Consider the following 17,176-nt stretch of genomic DNA (forward strand, 5'->3'; position numbering starts at 1 on the left):
TTCCATACAGATTTTAGGATTATTTATTCTAGTTCTATGAAAAATGCTGTTGCTATTTTGATACGGATTGCATTAAGCATGTAGATGGCTTTGGGTAGTGTGGACATTTGAACAGTATTTATTTCAGTCTTTCGTTATTTACAGTAGTGCTCAGATTGTCCCAGACCCAGCCAATGGGACCCAGTCCTTTTAAGCTGGCTTCGGTGTCCTTGGATCCCTTCTTCCTTTGTGGCACAACTTGATGTTGCAGGTTATCTCACAGATTCTTTGCCCACCCCCCCACCCCCGCAGCCTTGAAGTCCGCCATTTCTCCAGGGAGCAGGATTCCGAGTGAAGAGTAGCATTCGGGATCAGCATCTGGGCTCGGCACCACTGGGTATCACCGCTTCCAGGCTTTCCCAGCGGAGCCAAGAAGCGCGCATGTCTGTGTGTAAAAGCTGCAGTCTCCCCCCCAGCCCCAGCCCCGGCTCATCCCCGCCACCATTGCCAGAGTCGCGGCTGTCCCCATGTGGCAGGGAGCTGGCTCCCATCACCCCACCTGCAGTCGCAGTCCCGGCCCACAGCTCGCCCCTGGATGTCCGGCCCCGTCCTCACTGCCTGGGGCACTGACCAGCACTGGTCCCTCGGCCCTCACACAGGAGTGGGAGCCCGTTCGGAGGACGGCGGTCCTCAGTGTGTATTCTAGAATCCCAGTGTGTGAGCAGAGGGGGAATGTTGCCAACACGACGGCCCCCGGATGGCACAGGTGCTCTGACGATGTTCCGAGGACAGTCAGCCTAGTCAGGAGGGTCAGGACCTTTTCCTTAAGGAAGCGACACCGGCCTCGTGTACGTGGTGCGGGCAGCTGGACTGATGAGTGTTTGGTTCATTGACCGGATTTGTTTCGGGTCGCTCAGGTCAGCACTTCAGGGTGTCCGGGGTGCCTGTCATGTGGTGTCACCTGGTAAGCCCCATGCATGGTGAATTACAAAGTAACATCAAACCTGCGCGGCCGTCCTGGCGGTCCTCCAAGGGACGAGGCCCCGCGGGGACTGAAATGCTGGTGGCTCCCCAGTTGCCCCGTTCTCCCTGGGCCAACGGGAAGCTGGTGGCACAGGGCTGTCGCGTTTCCCATCTGGAGCGAGTCTGGAGGTGTGGACACAGCCGGGTTGGGAAGGAAGGGCCTCACGGAGGCCCCGCGAGGGCACTGAGCACCGAGGTCACTGGGAGGCAGTGACACTGTTTCTTAAGATAAATAACGTCGTGTCTGCATTTCAGAGAGATTTCTGCCACAGCGGGGAGGCCTGGAGGCGAGCTGGACGGCGGCGGGCCTCTGGGAGGCTAGAGGCAAACGAGTTCTTCTCTGAGATGGCTGGTGCCTTCCAGCTTGGACCTTTTACATGACTTTCGTTTAGTTAAATGCAAACTTTTCTTTTTTTTTTTTTTTTTTTTTTTTGGCCATCAAGGATCCTTTTCCAAGGTTTCTTGTTAAGCGGTTGCCAGATTGGTTTCCCCAGCCCCTTCCACCAATGTCTTTGTTCTAATTTCCACTGCTTTGGTAAGCAGTGTGGTTGAAAAAAATGAAGCTTTACACGGGCTTGCAGACTCTTTGAAGGTGCCTGGCCTCTAAAAGTAACCTAAAAATTGTTGTATACCTTGAATGAAGTTAATTTTGTTTTGGGCAGATTCTATATGCTGTACTTGACGTGTGCTGAAATAAGTCAGGGATGGACTCAAGTGGTGTCACAACCGTGTCCCACAGTGAGCAAAATACCTGATTTCTTTTTGCATCCGTCATCTCAAGAGCAACAATGCCATTCACACCCTTGACAGAGCACAGGTTTTCACACAGGAAAGAAATCATAGCCAGGGTCGGTTTCCTTCCAGCAAAAGTACTTGCTTGTTTAAACAGTAAATGTTTTGTTTGCTGATATTTTTTCATGTGACCCCTGTTTACAACAGAGAATAACAAATTTTGTGCAAAGGCAAAACTAACCTTCCAGGGAGAAGGTGGACACATTATAAAATAAACTTGAGAATAGAGTATTACCAAGGTACTCGAGGGGTGCCTGGCTGGCTCGGTAGGTTAAGCATCTGACTCAGCTCAGGTCATGATCTCACACTTTGTGGGTTCAAGCCCTGCAGCAGGCTCTCCGTTGCCAGCACGGAGCCTGCTTCAGATCCCCTGTTCCCCCCCTCTCTCTGCCCCTCCCCTGCTGGTTCTCATTCTCTCTCAAAATAAACTTGGGGTGCCCGGGTGGCTCAGTCGGTTAAGCGACCGACTTCAGCTCAGGTCACGATCTCATGGTTCGTGGGTTTGAGCCCCGCGTCGGGCTCTGTGCTGTCAGCTCGGAGCCTGGAGCCTGCTTCGGATTCTGTACCTCCCTCTCTCTCTGCCCCTCCCCCACCCCCTTTCTCTCAAAAATAAACATTTTTTTTAAAGTTTTTTTTTTTTAAATAAACTTAAAAAAATTTTTTTGAAAGGGGTGCCTGGGTGGCTCAGTTAGCTAAGTGTCCAACTTTGACTCCAGTCATGATCTCATGGTTCATGAGTTCGAGCCCCACGTTGGGTTCTGTGCTGACAGCTCGGAGCCTGGAGCCTGCTTCAGATTCCGTGTCTCCCTCTCTGTCTGCCCCTCCCCCACTCGTGCTCGCTCGCTCTCTCTCTCTCTCTCTCTCTCTCTCAAAAGTCAATAAACATTTTTAAAAATTTAAAAAGATAATCCAGAGCAAAATGTTTCTGAAAACTGAGAAAACTACCCCAGACGATTTTTCTGCCCTGGAGAGTCCTGGGGCATTCAGTAGTGATGGGTGTCAGGCCCCGTTTATTTGTAAGATGAGGAACATCTGGGAGGCCCTTTGTTGTTGAAATTCAGAGTGCGCGACAGAGTAGCTGAGAACTCCACGGGATGCGATGAAAATGTTGAGCATCTCAGAAAATGTATTCGTTCAAGTGGTTTATTAGTAAAATAAGTCAGAGCTAAAGATTTATATTTAGATGTTTCAGTGGGCTCTCTGAAAAGAAGTCTCATCTGCAGGAGTTTCTTTCAAAATACATCGCTGTGCATTTTGAGTGAAGAATCAAAATGGTCCAGGGCTGGTTGATACTGTATTTTTTACAAAGGACAGAACCAGAGATGGTCAGACACCAGGTTCCTGGGGTGCGGTGGAAGCCTCCAGAACCCTTCAGACAGAAGCCGTGTCAGCATCACAAGGAGAATAGGGTGAAGGAGTTCCCTTTAATGACACGGACTTACCCTGCCGTTAGGCCTGTGACCGTAGTGTCTGACAGGGAGGCAGCGGCCTGGTGACCTGAGGTTCAGCCCACCTCCCCCACCCCCCTCCCCACGCTCACCAACACCTGCCGCACCCAGGGCTCCCTCCACAGCCCTTAACGGCAGTCCAAGTGATGCTTACAAGTCGGGAGTGTTATTTCCAAAAGTCCTGGAAACGTTTTGACCGGAGGTGGCATTTTTAGAGTGAGCGTCTGCGTGCCACCAGGTAATTGCCTCAGGGTGGGTGAGAGTCCTAGGCGTGTATATCAGTCTGATGCTGATCAGACTGTGGACCACGAAAGGTTTACTGTGAAGTGCTTTGCCTTTGAAATGGGTTTGTGGGGTGCCTGGGTGGCTCGGTCGGTTGACCGTGCAGCTCTTTCTTGATCCTGGCTCGGGTCACGATCCCGAGGTTGTGGGATCGAGCCCCTCGTCGGGCTGCATGCTGCATGTAGAACCTGCTTAAGATTCTCTCCCTCCCTCTCCCACCATCACCAAAAAAAATTTTTCAACAACACAAAAACCTCTTGAGTCCAGTTAGTGACACCCACGAGCCGTGTTTTAGACGCGGAAGCTCCTTTAGAAGACAAACTGCCGTTTCTGTTGCCTTGTTGGGATGCAGGTTAGTACACGGGATGTGCTTTCTGATGCCAGCGAACTGTAGAAGTAATCCTGGGCAAATACGCTTTTTTATTGTAACGGTTCCTTGTAAATCTTTCAGGCCCTTCTGAGGAAAGGAGGCCACACAGAAATGGAACCGCAGCGTTTCTGTCAAGCTTTTCCCAGAGAGAACGATACGCTGGTGGTCGTCATCAGAAACGAAGACATAGCATCGCATTTGCATCAAGTACGTGTGGCGATCTTTTCTCACAGAGTGTGTGTTCTGGGCATTTTACGTTGTCTTCCAAATGACCAGACCCGTCGTCGCTTCCCAGGGCAGAAGTGAACTTTCCCACTGAATCCAAGTGGGAAGCCGACGGGGGCCGAGGGTGCACCCTCGGACCGTGTACTTACCGAGGCGTTTCTGGCACGTCGTGTCTGAGTTGAGACTTTCATAGTAACTGGGGCAGAACCACGGAAAGGGCGGTATCGGGACACTTTCTCAGCTGAGATACAAACCTGTGTCTCTCAGTGCCTGGCAGCAGTAAATCTCCCTTCGGAAGGACTTGTGAAAGTGTTCTTACCTCTTTGCTATGATATTTATTTACCCGTTATTTGCATCAGAGTAACTGCCTGTCCCAAGAACTGCGCTCGGGGGTGGGAATCGAGCCCTGCCGTGCAGGAGGCCCGGGGAGCCGGAGAGGGAGCAGCGACGGTGCGAGCCTGTCGCCTGCTTCACTACTTGACGGGTGTCCAGGCCTCCGCTGTGCCTTCCCTCCGTCACCGTCCTCGGCCTTTGGAGTTAGAAGGGGACGGGCCGGAGCGAGTGTGCGGCGCGGACGGTGAACGGAGTCAGGACTGCTTGTGAGGGGCGCTCCTGGTGTTGGATAGGGCTTCGCAGGATTCCCGGTCAGTCGTCCAGGCGAAGTTCTTTCCGGCTGTCCCCGAACCTCGAAACCCTGGGATAAGAGTGCCGAAAGCGACCTGACAGACCTCTTTCCCGGGATGCGTCTGTGTTTGCTAGATTCCCTGTTTGCTGAGGCTGAAGCACTTCCCCGGTGTCGTGTTCGCTGGCGTGGACGGCCCTGAAGACGTCCCCGAGTGCACCTACCAGGAGCTCTTCCACGCGGGAGGCTTTGTGGTCTCAGATGACAAGATCCTGGAAACTCTGACATTAGGTTGGTCTTGTGTTTTCCTCTCTTCTTTCTTTAAAGGACAGTCAAATCAGTTTCTCTTCACCCAGTGACCCGACTATGATTTCACCCAAAAGAAAGTAACAACTCAGTCTCAGTCGCCACCTTCAGAGGCCTGAGTTTTTGCCCCGTGCTGAGCACTTACACCTCCCTGGGGATCGCTGGCATCCTCCTCCCCAGCCCGCGTGCTCTCCGCCTCCTGGTGCTGACTGGTGATGGGACCGCCAGCCCCGCTTCTCGGTCCCTTCCTGTCAGTGCTGCCGCGGAGCCGTTCACCGTGGACTCTTGCTGTAACTGTCCCTACACTGACCCCGTCCGCTCCCCCCCCCCCCCCCCCCCCCCCGCTCCCGTTGCCATCACCCCTGCCGTGCTATTGATGTTCTGGAAGTCAACAAATGGCTCCCAAAAGCCTTCTTGAGTATGTGCCGAACACTCACAATTCCCTTCCCTCTGGGCACGGGACGTGGAGGGAGGTCAGGGCGGCAGCCGGCTTTGAGGTATCGTCGGAACCTGCCCAAGCTGACGGCCCAGAGAACTTGCCATAGGTGCCCCTCGTGGGCCAGAAGGCGGGAGGGGGTTACCTCCACAGGCGTGACTTCCGCCCAGGCACCTGTCTTCCTCTGGCGCGGCGGGCGCTCCCGCTTGTTCCGTGTGTCCGTGCCGCGTCCGCGTGGCGGTCCGGGCGCTCCTGCCACGGCCGAGGGGACCGCGGGTCGCCGCGTCCTAGCCGTGCGGGGGAGGCCCGTGCACTGAGGCCCGGGACCTCGGTTCCCCCCGGGAACCGTCGCCGGGCTCCGACCGCACGAGCCGGGAGCCGACGAGGCCTCTTGTGTTCCGCTGTGTAGTTCAGCTGAAGGACATTGTCAAGACCCTGGAGAAGCTGAACGGAAACGGGAGATGGAAGTGGCTGCTTCACCACAGGGAGAATAAGCAGCTGAAGGAAGACGTCAGGTGAGGTCTGCGCGCGGGGGCGGGGGGCAGGGGCGGCCACCTGCACGTCCAGGCGCCACCTTCGGCTCCGTTGGGGGTTGAGATTTGGTTTCTGGGGCCGGGCTTTTGGGGTAGACAGCGGGGTCGGGGCCGCCGCCCGGAGTTTGGGGCCCACGCTGTGCGCGCTCGGCCAGGAGGGCGTCAGGTGCGTGAGTCTGGAAGGTGTGGGTAGCGAAGTTCAGGTTCCGCCACCGTGAACGGAGGGGACGGAGAGCGAGCCGTGGGCTTGCCGCCATGGTGCTTTGTCCGGTGTTGATCCGTGTATTGTTTCCACGGCCACGGGGATGGAAAAATTGAGAGCAGGACGTATCCTCAGTTAAATTTTACCCCAAACAAGACCAGAAACAGGTCTTGTTTCAGATGTACAGCTGCTGAGCCCTGGGGCCTGCGGGAGCCTCTGCACTCGGGGAGGCAGGAGCCAACGGGGTCTGGCGCGGGGAGCTGGGAGGAGGCCCCACAAGCCCCGGTCGAGGACCTGCGGGGGCGCTGACGGGCGTTTTTGGCGGCGTCCCGGCCCAGCTTCCGAGGCTGCTGACGGCGAGGACCTGCTTCGGTGGCATAGTGGAAGCACAGGGCGAAGACAGAGCTGATCCAGCTCAGACAAGAAGTTGTGAAGCTGGGCTTCGAGCCCGGAACGTCCATCTCTAAGATGACCACGTCTCCCCGCACCACGCCCTCCCGAGGAGGACAGACGTAGGTGCAAAACCGCACACGCAGGGATCTTGAAAGGGACGCAGGCAGCCCCGCGCAGGGTTCCGGGAGAGGCTCGTACCTAGGAACGAGTGCAGGAGGGCAAATGAGCCAGGGGGTCCAAGCGGACCCGAGCCCACGATATCGTGGAAGGGGTGCAGGGCTCCAAGGACCTGGTGAGCGCAGAGGCCGTGGCCAGGAGATCCCGAGGAGGTGGTGAGCGGGCACTTCAGAGGAAAGATTCAAGTGCAAGGAGGAGTTCCGAGGTACCACCTCACCCCTGGTCAGCTGGCACGAATAAGCTTACTTCCCGTTCATGGGACTTTGGGGTAAACGGACCCCTTGCTGCTGGCGCTGTCCTCTTCAGAGGGCACCCGCCTCACACGGAGCGGGCGCGGTGGGAACTCGTCAGAAAACTCCCCACGTCCTGTGGCCTTCAGAGGAACTCATCTTAATCTAAAACCCCAAAAACCTAGGCGTTGAAAACTGCAGTCTCCCCAAAGAACGTTCATAGCCACGTGATTATGAGAAACTACAAAAGCAGCCTCCCGTCCATCTCTAGGCGAACGTGACCGGCTTCCACGGGAGCGTACCCACAAAAGCTGGTGTCACAGGAGTGCGCCGTGTGTGCCCAGCGGGGCATCGGGTTCATCCCTGCTACAGGGCGGGAGAGCAGACACAGGGACGTTTCACAGTCAGACATCTTCCACTAAAAGAGGAAGAAAAGATAGGTAGTTACAAGATTTTGAGAGGTGAGAAATTACGAAAATTCCCGCTGCTACCTAAGTGTAAGGACATCGGTGTCTGGCAAGCAGTGCGGGGCCTGAAGAGCGGCTTTGGAAGCGCTGCTGTGACAAAGCACCGCCGGGCCCGCTAGGAATGACTGAAGGGCCCGCCAAGCAGCGTCGTTGGGAAGTGGCAGTAGGTGAGCGCGTGGACGTCCCTCCTGCTCGGAGCGAGGCCCGTGCTTCCCGGACACCCGGAACGCTGACGGGAGGAAAGAGCCAGCCTGTCAGGTCGTGAGGGAACCTGATGGGACGGTGACGTCCGGGAAGCCAGGGGCCCGGTGGAAAAGAACAGAAAAGGCAAAGAGCGTCCCCGGAGGTTTGAGTGTTTTGACGTAAGAGGTCAAAGTATAGCGAAGGCAAGTAGTGAAGGAACGAAACAGCTGAAAATCCAGATACGGTCAAAAGTAGCCTCCCGCAAGTTGCCAGGGAATCCGCATTTGGTTAACGTTTCTGTGTACGTTGCAGAGCGGATTCGATGGCACGTAAGAAGAACTTAATACTGAGATCCTATCAGAGTGCGAATCTCATCGAACTGCTTCATTATCACCACTGTGACTCTCGATCGCCAACAAAAGCAGAACATTTGAAATGTCTGCTCAACCTGCAAGTTCGGCACGTCCACGCCAGGTTCGCGGTCTTCCTGACAGGTAAACTCACCGTGTCCGTTCTGCCAGCTCTGGAAGGGTCCGGGCGCGGTCATCGGATGCCGTACGGGATCTGTGCGGGACCCCCCCTTCCTGCCTGGTATGTGCTCCTAAACGCATGGGAGGCCGGGCCGAGGGGCGCCGTGGGCTCTGTCTGGCGGCCCTCCGGTCCGCTTGTCTGCTAGCTGTGGCCTGTGGGCACCTCGAGTTTTAGGCGAACGTTCGCCGAGCCGTTAGAACTACGAAGGTAGGGCCACAGTCCTTCTGTTTCAGCGGTGCTCGGCACCCCCACCCCCACCCCGGCCGCTCCCAAAGCTTCATACCCCTTCCTCCCTGGACCCATTCCCCATGGACCAAGTCGTTCCATAAAAGTTTTGCTTCTTAAATAAAAGGGGTTCTGATGCCTGAAAAGTATACATCAATGACTTCTTCACCAAAAAGGTATTTTTTTTCTTTTTACAGAAAAGCCTACCATCTCCAGAGAAGTCTTTGAAAACAGTGGCATCCTGGTTACAGATGTAAATAACTTTATTGAAAATATACAAAAAATAGCAGCTCCGTTTAAGAGTAGCTATTGGTAAGAACACTTTCCAGAACTCTCCCTCGTGAGGACAGGACTGATATGGACATTCTGTGAGGAAACCCGTTGTTTGAAAACTCCGCTCTTTAGTATACATCATGCTGTAAATTTTAAATCTGTTAGGGGTGGGATTGCTGTTGGTTTGGCATTAAAGTCAGAATTTTTGAAGGATCGTCTACTTCAGGGTCCCCCGTTTCATCTGAATGACTGAACACATTTTCACTTGTGGTTCATCTCGTTCCCAGGACGGGAGATAACGTCCCTCTTCGACAGCATCCTATTTACAAAACATTTCTTGGTTATTCTGTTTATAAAGACGGAATGACCAATTTTGTGTTTATGCAGGGGACTCCGCTGCAGCTTGCCTAGAACACCAGTGGTGCCACCAACAAATTAGTATTTTCCTTTTACTTTGGAAACTTTTTAGATACACGGAACAGCCTTCTCATATCTGAACAATCAATGTTCTACGACATAGGAGTGTTCTTCATTTCTTCACACTCTGCTCTAAAATCTTGGACTTCACTCACAGTGGGACAGCAGCTGTCTACCAGCTTCGGGTTATACTATTAAATATCGTTTTAAATTATTTCATTTTTACGGAGCGCCTTCAAAGCTATTAAGCTCGACGTTAAAAAGAGTTTTACAAACACGTTTACTTAGGTGTAGCAAAAAGAAGTCTATTTTAACCAATAGCTTTGTTTTTGCATGTCAGTGTCGAAAAGGCGTACGTAGTGCATGTGACAGCCTGTTTGAAAGGTTTCGCCACCCTTGTAAAAGCTGTAATCTTGGTTTTATTTGCTGTTACTCTAGCAACACTACAGGAAGTTAAATGGTACAAATTTATGAACCGTCATTTTTCACTTAGATTTTGTAAACAGCGCATTACAAAGTCAACCCTCGGAGGAAGAAAATCATTTATTTATGGTATTAGAAATAATTTGTAGGGGAATCTTTAAACTCAAAACCAAGCAAAAAAGTTTGTAGAGATACATAGTATCTATTTGGAACAGAGGTTTTTCTAACCAATTTGTTTCATTTTTTAATAAAGACAACTGAAAATCATTCAGCTGTGTCTGCGATTCCTTCCCTGGAGAACCTTCTGGCAGTTTGTAGCCCATTTAACAGGTAGGACTTCGCTTCCACTCCTACCACGGGACCTCCATCTGCCGGTCCAGCCCCCACAGCCCCGACCCGAGAGAAGGCTCACAGAACTCCAGGACGGGATCTCCGCCCTCCTGCCCCTCCCGCCGAGTCGGAAGGTGGGCGCCTGACGCAGTTTCTCGCCTAGAAACACCCCCGCTCAGCGAAGAATCCAGGAAGGGGGCTGTAACCCTCCTTGGTCCACTTGAGCCCCTGCTGTGAGCTGAGCCTGCTGTCCTCTCCTCCCTCAGACGTCCACCCCTCCCCCTCTTGCCGCAAAGTCTTCCCACAACCCTTTTCTAAAACTGCTTTTCCCCTTAACCGAGCCCCAGGGTCAGTCTCGGCCCTGCTGCCCTTCCAGACTGCCTCTTTCATCCTCGTACCCACTGGCCTGGCACCTAAGTATTACAGGCGCTCCGTGGCTGTCGAGTGAGGGGTGTGGAAATACAGTTCTTCTCTGTGCTTCTAGCCCGGCGGGCAAGGAAAGGCTCGCTGGGATTTTAGATGATCTTACCATGCAGGCCAAGCCGTGGGTTCTCGACTGGGGCAATTCTGTGCCTCAGGAGGCTGTGGCGAGAACACAACTTGGGGTCTATTCACAGTGAAGCCAGAGGACGGGCGTATGTTCAGCCATCGAAATCTGCACGTGGCCCCGTCCGCTGCAGCCACGCCGAGGGGAGTGAGCAGCTGGGGCGCACCCGGGGCGAGCCCCACTAGCTCGTGATGTCGGGACACAGACAGACCAATCGAGAAAGAACTGGTTTCCAGAGTTTGGCTTTATTTGCAGTACAGAAATCACCTGGAGCCATTCTGAGACAGACACCACTGAAGCGGAGGCTCTGTCAAATCAATACTGCGTCGCAGCTTTTGGTCCGTCGAAGAAGCCACACCTGGGATACAAAAGAAGCTTCTACGTTTACCTGCTTCACGATAGGGGTCTTTCCCCTCTGCTCTTCTCAATCTTATAAGGTTAAAACACCGCACACAGGCCTCCTCCGAGATGACTCGCACGGTCCGGAGTTGTGTTAGAATTTCAGGCCCACGGAACCCCAACTTGGGGCCGTGTTCCGTGGGCGCTGTCGTAATACTTGATAGGAGACGTGAAGGTGTAGGGAGAACGCAGGGATGCCGTCCCGAATTATGGAACATTCCATCTCGAATCTCCTCCATGTCAAGAGGACAGACGGCACGCCGCCCACCGATCCGGCTCTCGGGCGGCAGCAGTGCGCCTGCGAAGGCTGCGCTGATTAAAAGATACAAATCCTGTATCAAGTGCTCTGTATCAGTATCACAAGGGATTTTTAAAACTGATGCTGCACTAGGGGGAAAAAAAGCCAGTACTGGTTAAACCGAACAGAATGTGGTCACCCGCCAATTCTGAATAGCCACTCCAGGAAAACGAGTTAATACATGATATTAGAAAGGGGAGGAATATTTACTGGTACAGTGCTCTGCAATCTCCGTTTTGATTACAAAAGCAGGCCTTACAATATTGATTTCATACGATACGCGTCATTTGCCAAAGGTAAGTCTGTCCTAATGAGATGATAATCGCACTGCCGTTAGTCTTCCCCGTAGATGTCATTCTTCTTGCGCTTCATTTCCTCGAAGTCAAACTCGGATCCGGTCATCCTCTTATAGATGTCTTTAATGTCGTCACAAGTTGTCTCAAAGTGAGTTGTAGCATCGTATGCACGGGAAATAAAGATCTACAAACGAAAATCACAAAGACCTGAGACGCTGCAGGGGTGTCTCCCAATAAAGCCTGCGTGTTGATACTCGCTTCAGAGCGCCACACTCACCTGGCTTTCTGTTCCCAAATCTTTTGGTACAAGGAGGTCACTGATGCTAACAAATCTGGAAGGAAAGAGAGAACGGAGTCAGCAGGCGAGCGGACCCCAAGCCCACGCTCCCAGCTCTGCCTGAAATTCAAAACCCAAAGGACGAGACCGGCAGGCACAAGGCCCACACCACAGCCACTGGCGGCTCTCACCCGGCTCGCCACACTCCGTGCAAGTATCAATCTCGGATTTCAGCTAAACGAACACATCGCTTACTTCTGTTCAATTGGTTCCAAAAGCTCCAGAGCCGGTCTGATTTCTTTCTCCGGTTCCTTGGTCTCCACAGTCGTGCTGACTATAGCGATGTACTTGCCTTGTGCGGCCACGTTGTGTGCGGAGGAGATCATGCAGACGTAGATATCTGGAAACAAGGGAAGGCACTCACTGCCGGGGCTTGTAAAGCTCGGGAATATGCGCGTGCTCTGGCGTCCCCCGTGTATCTCCTCGAGGTGTGCGTTAAAATTGCTTGGGACTGACCAGATCTTCTAGGCAAACCGGGTCACACACAAAAGTCTGCAAGTATCCGGCGACTTCTAGCCCACTGGACAGTAAGGACACGCGGGGCCGTGAACCGCCAGGCTCAGGAGGTTTCTTTTCCCGGCTCTGCTACGGCTACCTACAGAGCCTCACAAAGCAAACTGACTGCTCTGGGGTCGTCTTCCTCTCCACGCCTTGCATTTAGAAAGGTTTATTAAGTACCGCTTTTTCATTTATTTATTAGGATAACAAAACTGCAAATCAGCATAAGCTATTCTTCGGTTGGCATAACAAACTCTGTAATTAGGGGCGCGTGGGTGGCTCCGTCAGTTAAGTGTCCGACGGGCTCAGGTCATGATCGCGTAACTCGTGAGTTCCAGCCCCATGTCAGGCTCTGTGCTGACCGCTCGGAGCCTGGAGGCTGCTTTGGATTCTGTGTCTGTCTCTCTCTCTCAAAAATAAACATTAAGAAATAAACTCCTATAATTCTTCCTGTGTCCCGCTCAGTAGCTACTCATTTTCCAATGTACAAAATCATGACTGAGCTCCCTTTGCTCTTTTGAGATTTTCACAGACCCTGCGATCTGCTTGGGGCCTGTGAACATCCCTCTGTTCCAGTCATGACCTGTGATTCTGGTTGCTCCCGTGGAAAAACAAACACAGCTCTTAATAGTGTGTTCAAAAGCTCCTGACTCCTTTTAAGTTGAAGATTCGATAAATATAAGCCTTAGGGCTTCTACCTGGAAGGAAGATGGAAAAAGGTAGGGGATGAAGACGGCTGCTTAGCACAAACAGCTTAGGAATTACCAATTTTAGAAGTGAGTCCTGATCTTCCTCAGAGTATCAGGCTGACAAATAGTGTCAGCTCATGACAGAAACCTCCAGAGGCACATAATCACGGACACCACACTCCTCTAGTCCAGCCTCGATCCCTCATTCTAGACAAGCGCACAGATCCAAGGCAGGGCTCTGGGACTCGTGTGCGCCTTCCAGTGTGAGGATCCCTCACACCTTGTTTCTCCTGTGTAACTTAAAGTTTCTTCACTATAACAGAGCAAATAAAATTAGGAACTTGGGACAAAACATGAAGCGAGTTATATTTAACAAAATCCCACAAACATCTGCTGGATCCTCAAAGCTCACCCGACTTCCGGTTGACTTGGTTCTGGGGAATGATGATCTGGCAGGAGTTGGCATCGTTGGTGTTCTTGATGGGGTGGCTGAGGATGCAGATTACTCTGAGCACCTGGCCCACTTTTTCTACTCGGTCTTGGACGTAGCTGGGATCACAGATGAGCTGCTTACAGCGAGCAACCTGTCACGAAACGTGTAAGTAACATTTATAATATTCGGTGTCCACGATGTTTTTGATAGAAGGTTGACGCCCCTGTCCCTGGAGTAGAATCTGTGGCCCTCATAAGGTTAACCGTAACTACGGACAACTTAAAACTAGTTTTGCCAACAATCCCAACAGAGTCTCCTGGAACAGATCCGTGAATTCGAAGTCCTGTTCAAGTATTCGGCAACCTGGTGCACAGCCTTTAGAAGTACAGGTTTTAGAACTGCACAGACAGGTTTCAGATCCCGGCTGTAGCCAACCTCAAAGGGTGGTTGTTGGGTTAAACGGAATACTGTACCGAAGGCTGTCATCACAGGGGACTGTCCCCAGTAAGAAGTACGTGTTCCGTAATCTCCTGAGAGGGAGCAGCCCTGAGAAACGAGGAGATGAAACTCCGTGCTAACAAAGACTCTGAGATAGCAGATTATTTCCCAGAACCTCCCGTGCTGAAAGCACAAGACAGTTACCAAAGGTCTACAATAGTAACGCTTCGTTCCGACGGCCACCCGGCGGGTGTCGATCACGTGGTCCTAACCCACGGAAGACCATCAAGAACACCGAAGTAGGTCTCTATCCCCAGCTTTGGAGCAGTTCTCACTCCTTGTGAGGGCTGCCATTTCACAAAATACAAATGACCTGGCGGGCAGACCCATGGCATCAGCATCCCCTGAGAACTTGTAAGAAACCGCAGGCCCACCGCATCAGGATGTGCACGTTACGAGGAGTAACACAGGTTTGTGTGCAGTTCAAATTTGAGAAACACTGCGCGAAACTCCACCTAGCCAACACCCAAATTAAAAAATAAAGTCCTCAGTATCCACCAAGTCCAAACTCAACCAATAAATTATAAGCGGTACAAATAAAGCCAAATCTAAAGGCACACTCAGGAGACAGGCACCAACCTACACTACATAAATACACACTACTTACCACTTAGACTTCATCCATAATGTCTATTTCCATCTGAAGCGCTAATCAACCCAAGAGGAAAAATACTTTTTAAGCACAACATCTGTAACTAGTCCCAAATGACAACCTGCCATAAAGAAACCACATGTAGTCTGGAATCTAGCATCAACGTCCATTCTACATTATGTTAAATAACATCTCCTTCAAAAAAACATGGTATTTTTTAAATTGTAAAAGCTCTTACCTCTCCTTCAGATTTCACACCAATCACTTTTCCATTTTGCACAATGATTTCCTCAATTGGCTTGTTGAGCATGTAGGTACCACCATAAATAGCACTTAGCCTAAAAAAAATGTTTGAAATTATAATTTATAATTGTGTCCAGGACTAAAGTCTCCTTTCTTAGATCTTTGTGAGTTACACAGGCGACGTACATCTGCTCAATTTCCTTCTAGAAGGTATTAGTTTAAAAGTCATTAAAGCAACAATTTACAAAATAGAGTCAAAACCATGAAGTCTCACATTCAGTCCTGAATGCCAAGTCCTTTTGAAGTGCTTATGCTAATCCTCCAGCATATAAATAAAACTGAACTAAAAAAAAAAAACAAAACCAATCAGGAGGCCCTGGAGAGTGACTAAAAAAGCAGACTGACACTGGAGAAGAGACTTGAAGGAACGAGCGAGATCCTCTATGGTTCCTATGGCTCTCCCCCCGAAGGAACCCCTTTCTCCCCATCCCTGTAACAGCGCGGCTAGAACGAAGCAGAAAGCCAGCGACCTCTTACTGATTCAAGGTGCCACAGGACAGAATCTGGGGCTGTCAAAGGAGATGAAAATTGTGGGAGGAAATCCACAAAAGGGCAGCCACCAAATCTATAAAACCTCTTCAAATCTTTAACTCTGGAAGTGCTTGCACCTGAGAGATTCCAAGAAATCCAGCAAAAGCAACAGCCAGAAGGTGAAAAGAGCGGAGCCGAGATTATAGCTGAGGGCCTTAAGGACAAATGGGTTTGAAGTCTGAAACTGCCACATTAGAGAGCTTGGTCTATGCACATCTTGAGCTTTCCACTGTAAACCCCAGGAGGATCACACCTCATCACAGCAGGACTAAAGATTAAGCCAAAGAGACACACACACACACACACACACACACACACACACACACACACACACACACACAAAACGCGCCCTCCCCATCCAACAAAGTGTCAACTCAAGCCTCAAAGTTCAAGGTGCCTGGCCAATAATTTAACTACCCACTTGAGCAAAAATCGACACTCTTCAGAGAAAGAATCCAGCATCTCTAAAACGTGCCAATCAATGTGTCTAGTCTGCAATCCACTATCACCAGACATGTGAAGAGACAAACTGTGACCCAAAGTAAAGATTTCGGGAAAAGCAATCGATACAGATGCCCAGATTACCTACCGATGTTAACATATGCAGGGGTAAAAGGCCGCTATTATGTATACATTCAAGGACAAGCATCCTCATTCAAACAGACATTCAAGAACACATTATTAGCACAGGGGCGCCTGCCTGGGTGGCTCAGTCGGTTACACGTCCAACTCTGGATTTCAGCTCAGATCACAATCTCACGGTTTGTGAAATTGAGCCCCTCACTGGGCTCTGTGCTGACAAGTGCAGCCTGCTTGGGTTCATTCTCTCCCCCTCTCTCTGCCCCTCCCCCACTTGTTCTCATTCTCTCTCTCTCTCTCTCTCTCAAAATAAACTTAAAAAAAGATTAGTATAAATGTATCCAGTAGGATCAAAACGAGTAAACAGAATCTCATAAAAAAAAAAAAACAACTATACTTAAAAAACTAGAAATTCTACATATAGAAGTACAGTACCAGAAAACAAAGTTAAAACTGACTGGGATTCATAGGCTTTTGGAAATAACAAAAAAGGGAGCCTGTGAACTTGAAGACAAATCAATAGGCATTATCCAATATGAAGCATGGAGAGAACAAAAGTTAAAAAAAAAAAAAAAAGCAAAGAGTCTCAGTGACCTGTTGAAGTAATACCAAGCATCCAACATGCACGAAATTGGGTGTCCCAGGAGAGAAAGAGGAAATGGGACGAAACATCTGAAGAGGACAATTATAAAATTCCCAATTTGATATACACGATTAACTCACACATCGAAGCAGTTCAGCAAATCCCCACGCAAAACCACACACAGGCGAATCCTAGCGAGACCGCCAAAAACCAGAAAGAATCTTGCAAGCAGCCAGAAGGAAAGACCCCATTCCAAACAGGGACACAGCGACCGAGGACAGGGCAGCCACCTTCTCAGCAGGAACAGCAGACACGAGTGAGGGAGCCGCAGCTGTCACGTGCGGAAGGAAAAAATCTCAAGCCGACAAACATCCTTCAAAAATGAAGGTGACAGAATACTTTCAGACGGATGCCAGCGGAGACCCCTCACCAGCAGACCCGAACTACAAGAATGCCACAGAAGGGCTGGACAGAGAGGTCACCACACGGAAACAAGGATTTACGAGAAGAGCAACACGGATGGTAACGTGGTAAAATGACTACTGTTCCTTCTCTCCGCTTTACACTGTTTAGTGCAGAACTTGTAACACTGCACTGTGGAGTTTAGTAAGTAGACGTAAATTACCGGCAACAAGAGCACTAAGGTGTTGCGAAGTGGTTCTATCTTATGCAAACTAGCACAATATCCACCCCAAACAAACTGATAAAGGATGCATATGATAATCT

General features: G+C 50.9%; 2 protein-coding genes across 2 annotated transcripts in view; one reads left to right on the plus strand and one right to left on the minus strand.

Annotated features, from left to right (window-relative positions):
* The window catches only part of TASOR2 (transcription activation suppressor family member 2), a 69,330-nt gene extending 59,526 nt beyond the window's left edge, over positions 1–9,804 (plus strand). Inside the window, exons 20-24 of the mRNA XM_042990949.1 lie at positions 3,976–4,101; positions 4,879–5,032; positions 5,893–5,998; positions 7,981–8,162; positions 8,622–9,804. Coding sequence (XP_042846883.1) covers positions 3,976–4,101; positions 4,879–5,032; positions 5,893–5,998; positions 7,981–8,162; positions 8,622–8,740 — 687 coding nt within the window. The 3' untranslated portion in view covers positions 8,741–9,804. The remainder of the gene's footprint in view (positions 1–3,975; positions 4,102–4,878; positions 5,033–5,892; positions 5,999–7,980; positions 8,163–8,621) is intronic.
* Positions 9,805–10,640: 836 nt separating this feature from the next.
* Positions 10,641–17,176, minus strand: part of GDI2 (GDP dissociation inhibitor 2) — a 33,886-nt gene continuing 27,350 nt past the window's right edge. Inside the window, exons 7-11 of the mRNA XM_042990950.1 lie at positions 14,693–14,792; positions 13,344–13,515; positions 11,940–12,084; positions 11,685–11,739; positions 10,641–11,591 (exon numbers count right to left, since the gene is read on the minus strand). Coding sequence (XP_042846884.1) covers positions 11,445–11,591; positions 11,685–11,739; positions 11,940–12,084; positions 13,344–13,515; positions 14,693–14,792 — 619 coding nt within the window. The 3' untranslated portion in view covers positions 10,641–11,444. The remainder of the gene's footprint in view (positions 11,592–11,684; positions 11,740–11,939; positions 12,085–13,343; positions 13,516–14,692; positions 14,793–17,176) is intronic.

The sequence above is a fragment of the Panthera tigris genome, chromosome B4 (assembly GCF_018350195.1).
Source record: "Panthera tigris isolate Pti1 chromosome B4, P.tigris_Pti1_mat1.1, whole genome shotgun sequence".
Classification (NCBI taxonomy): Eukaryota; Metazoa; Chordata; class Mammalia; order Carnivora; family Felidae; genus Panthera; species Panthera tigris.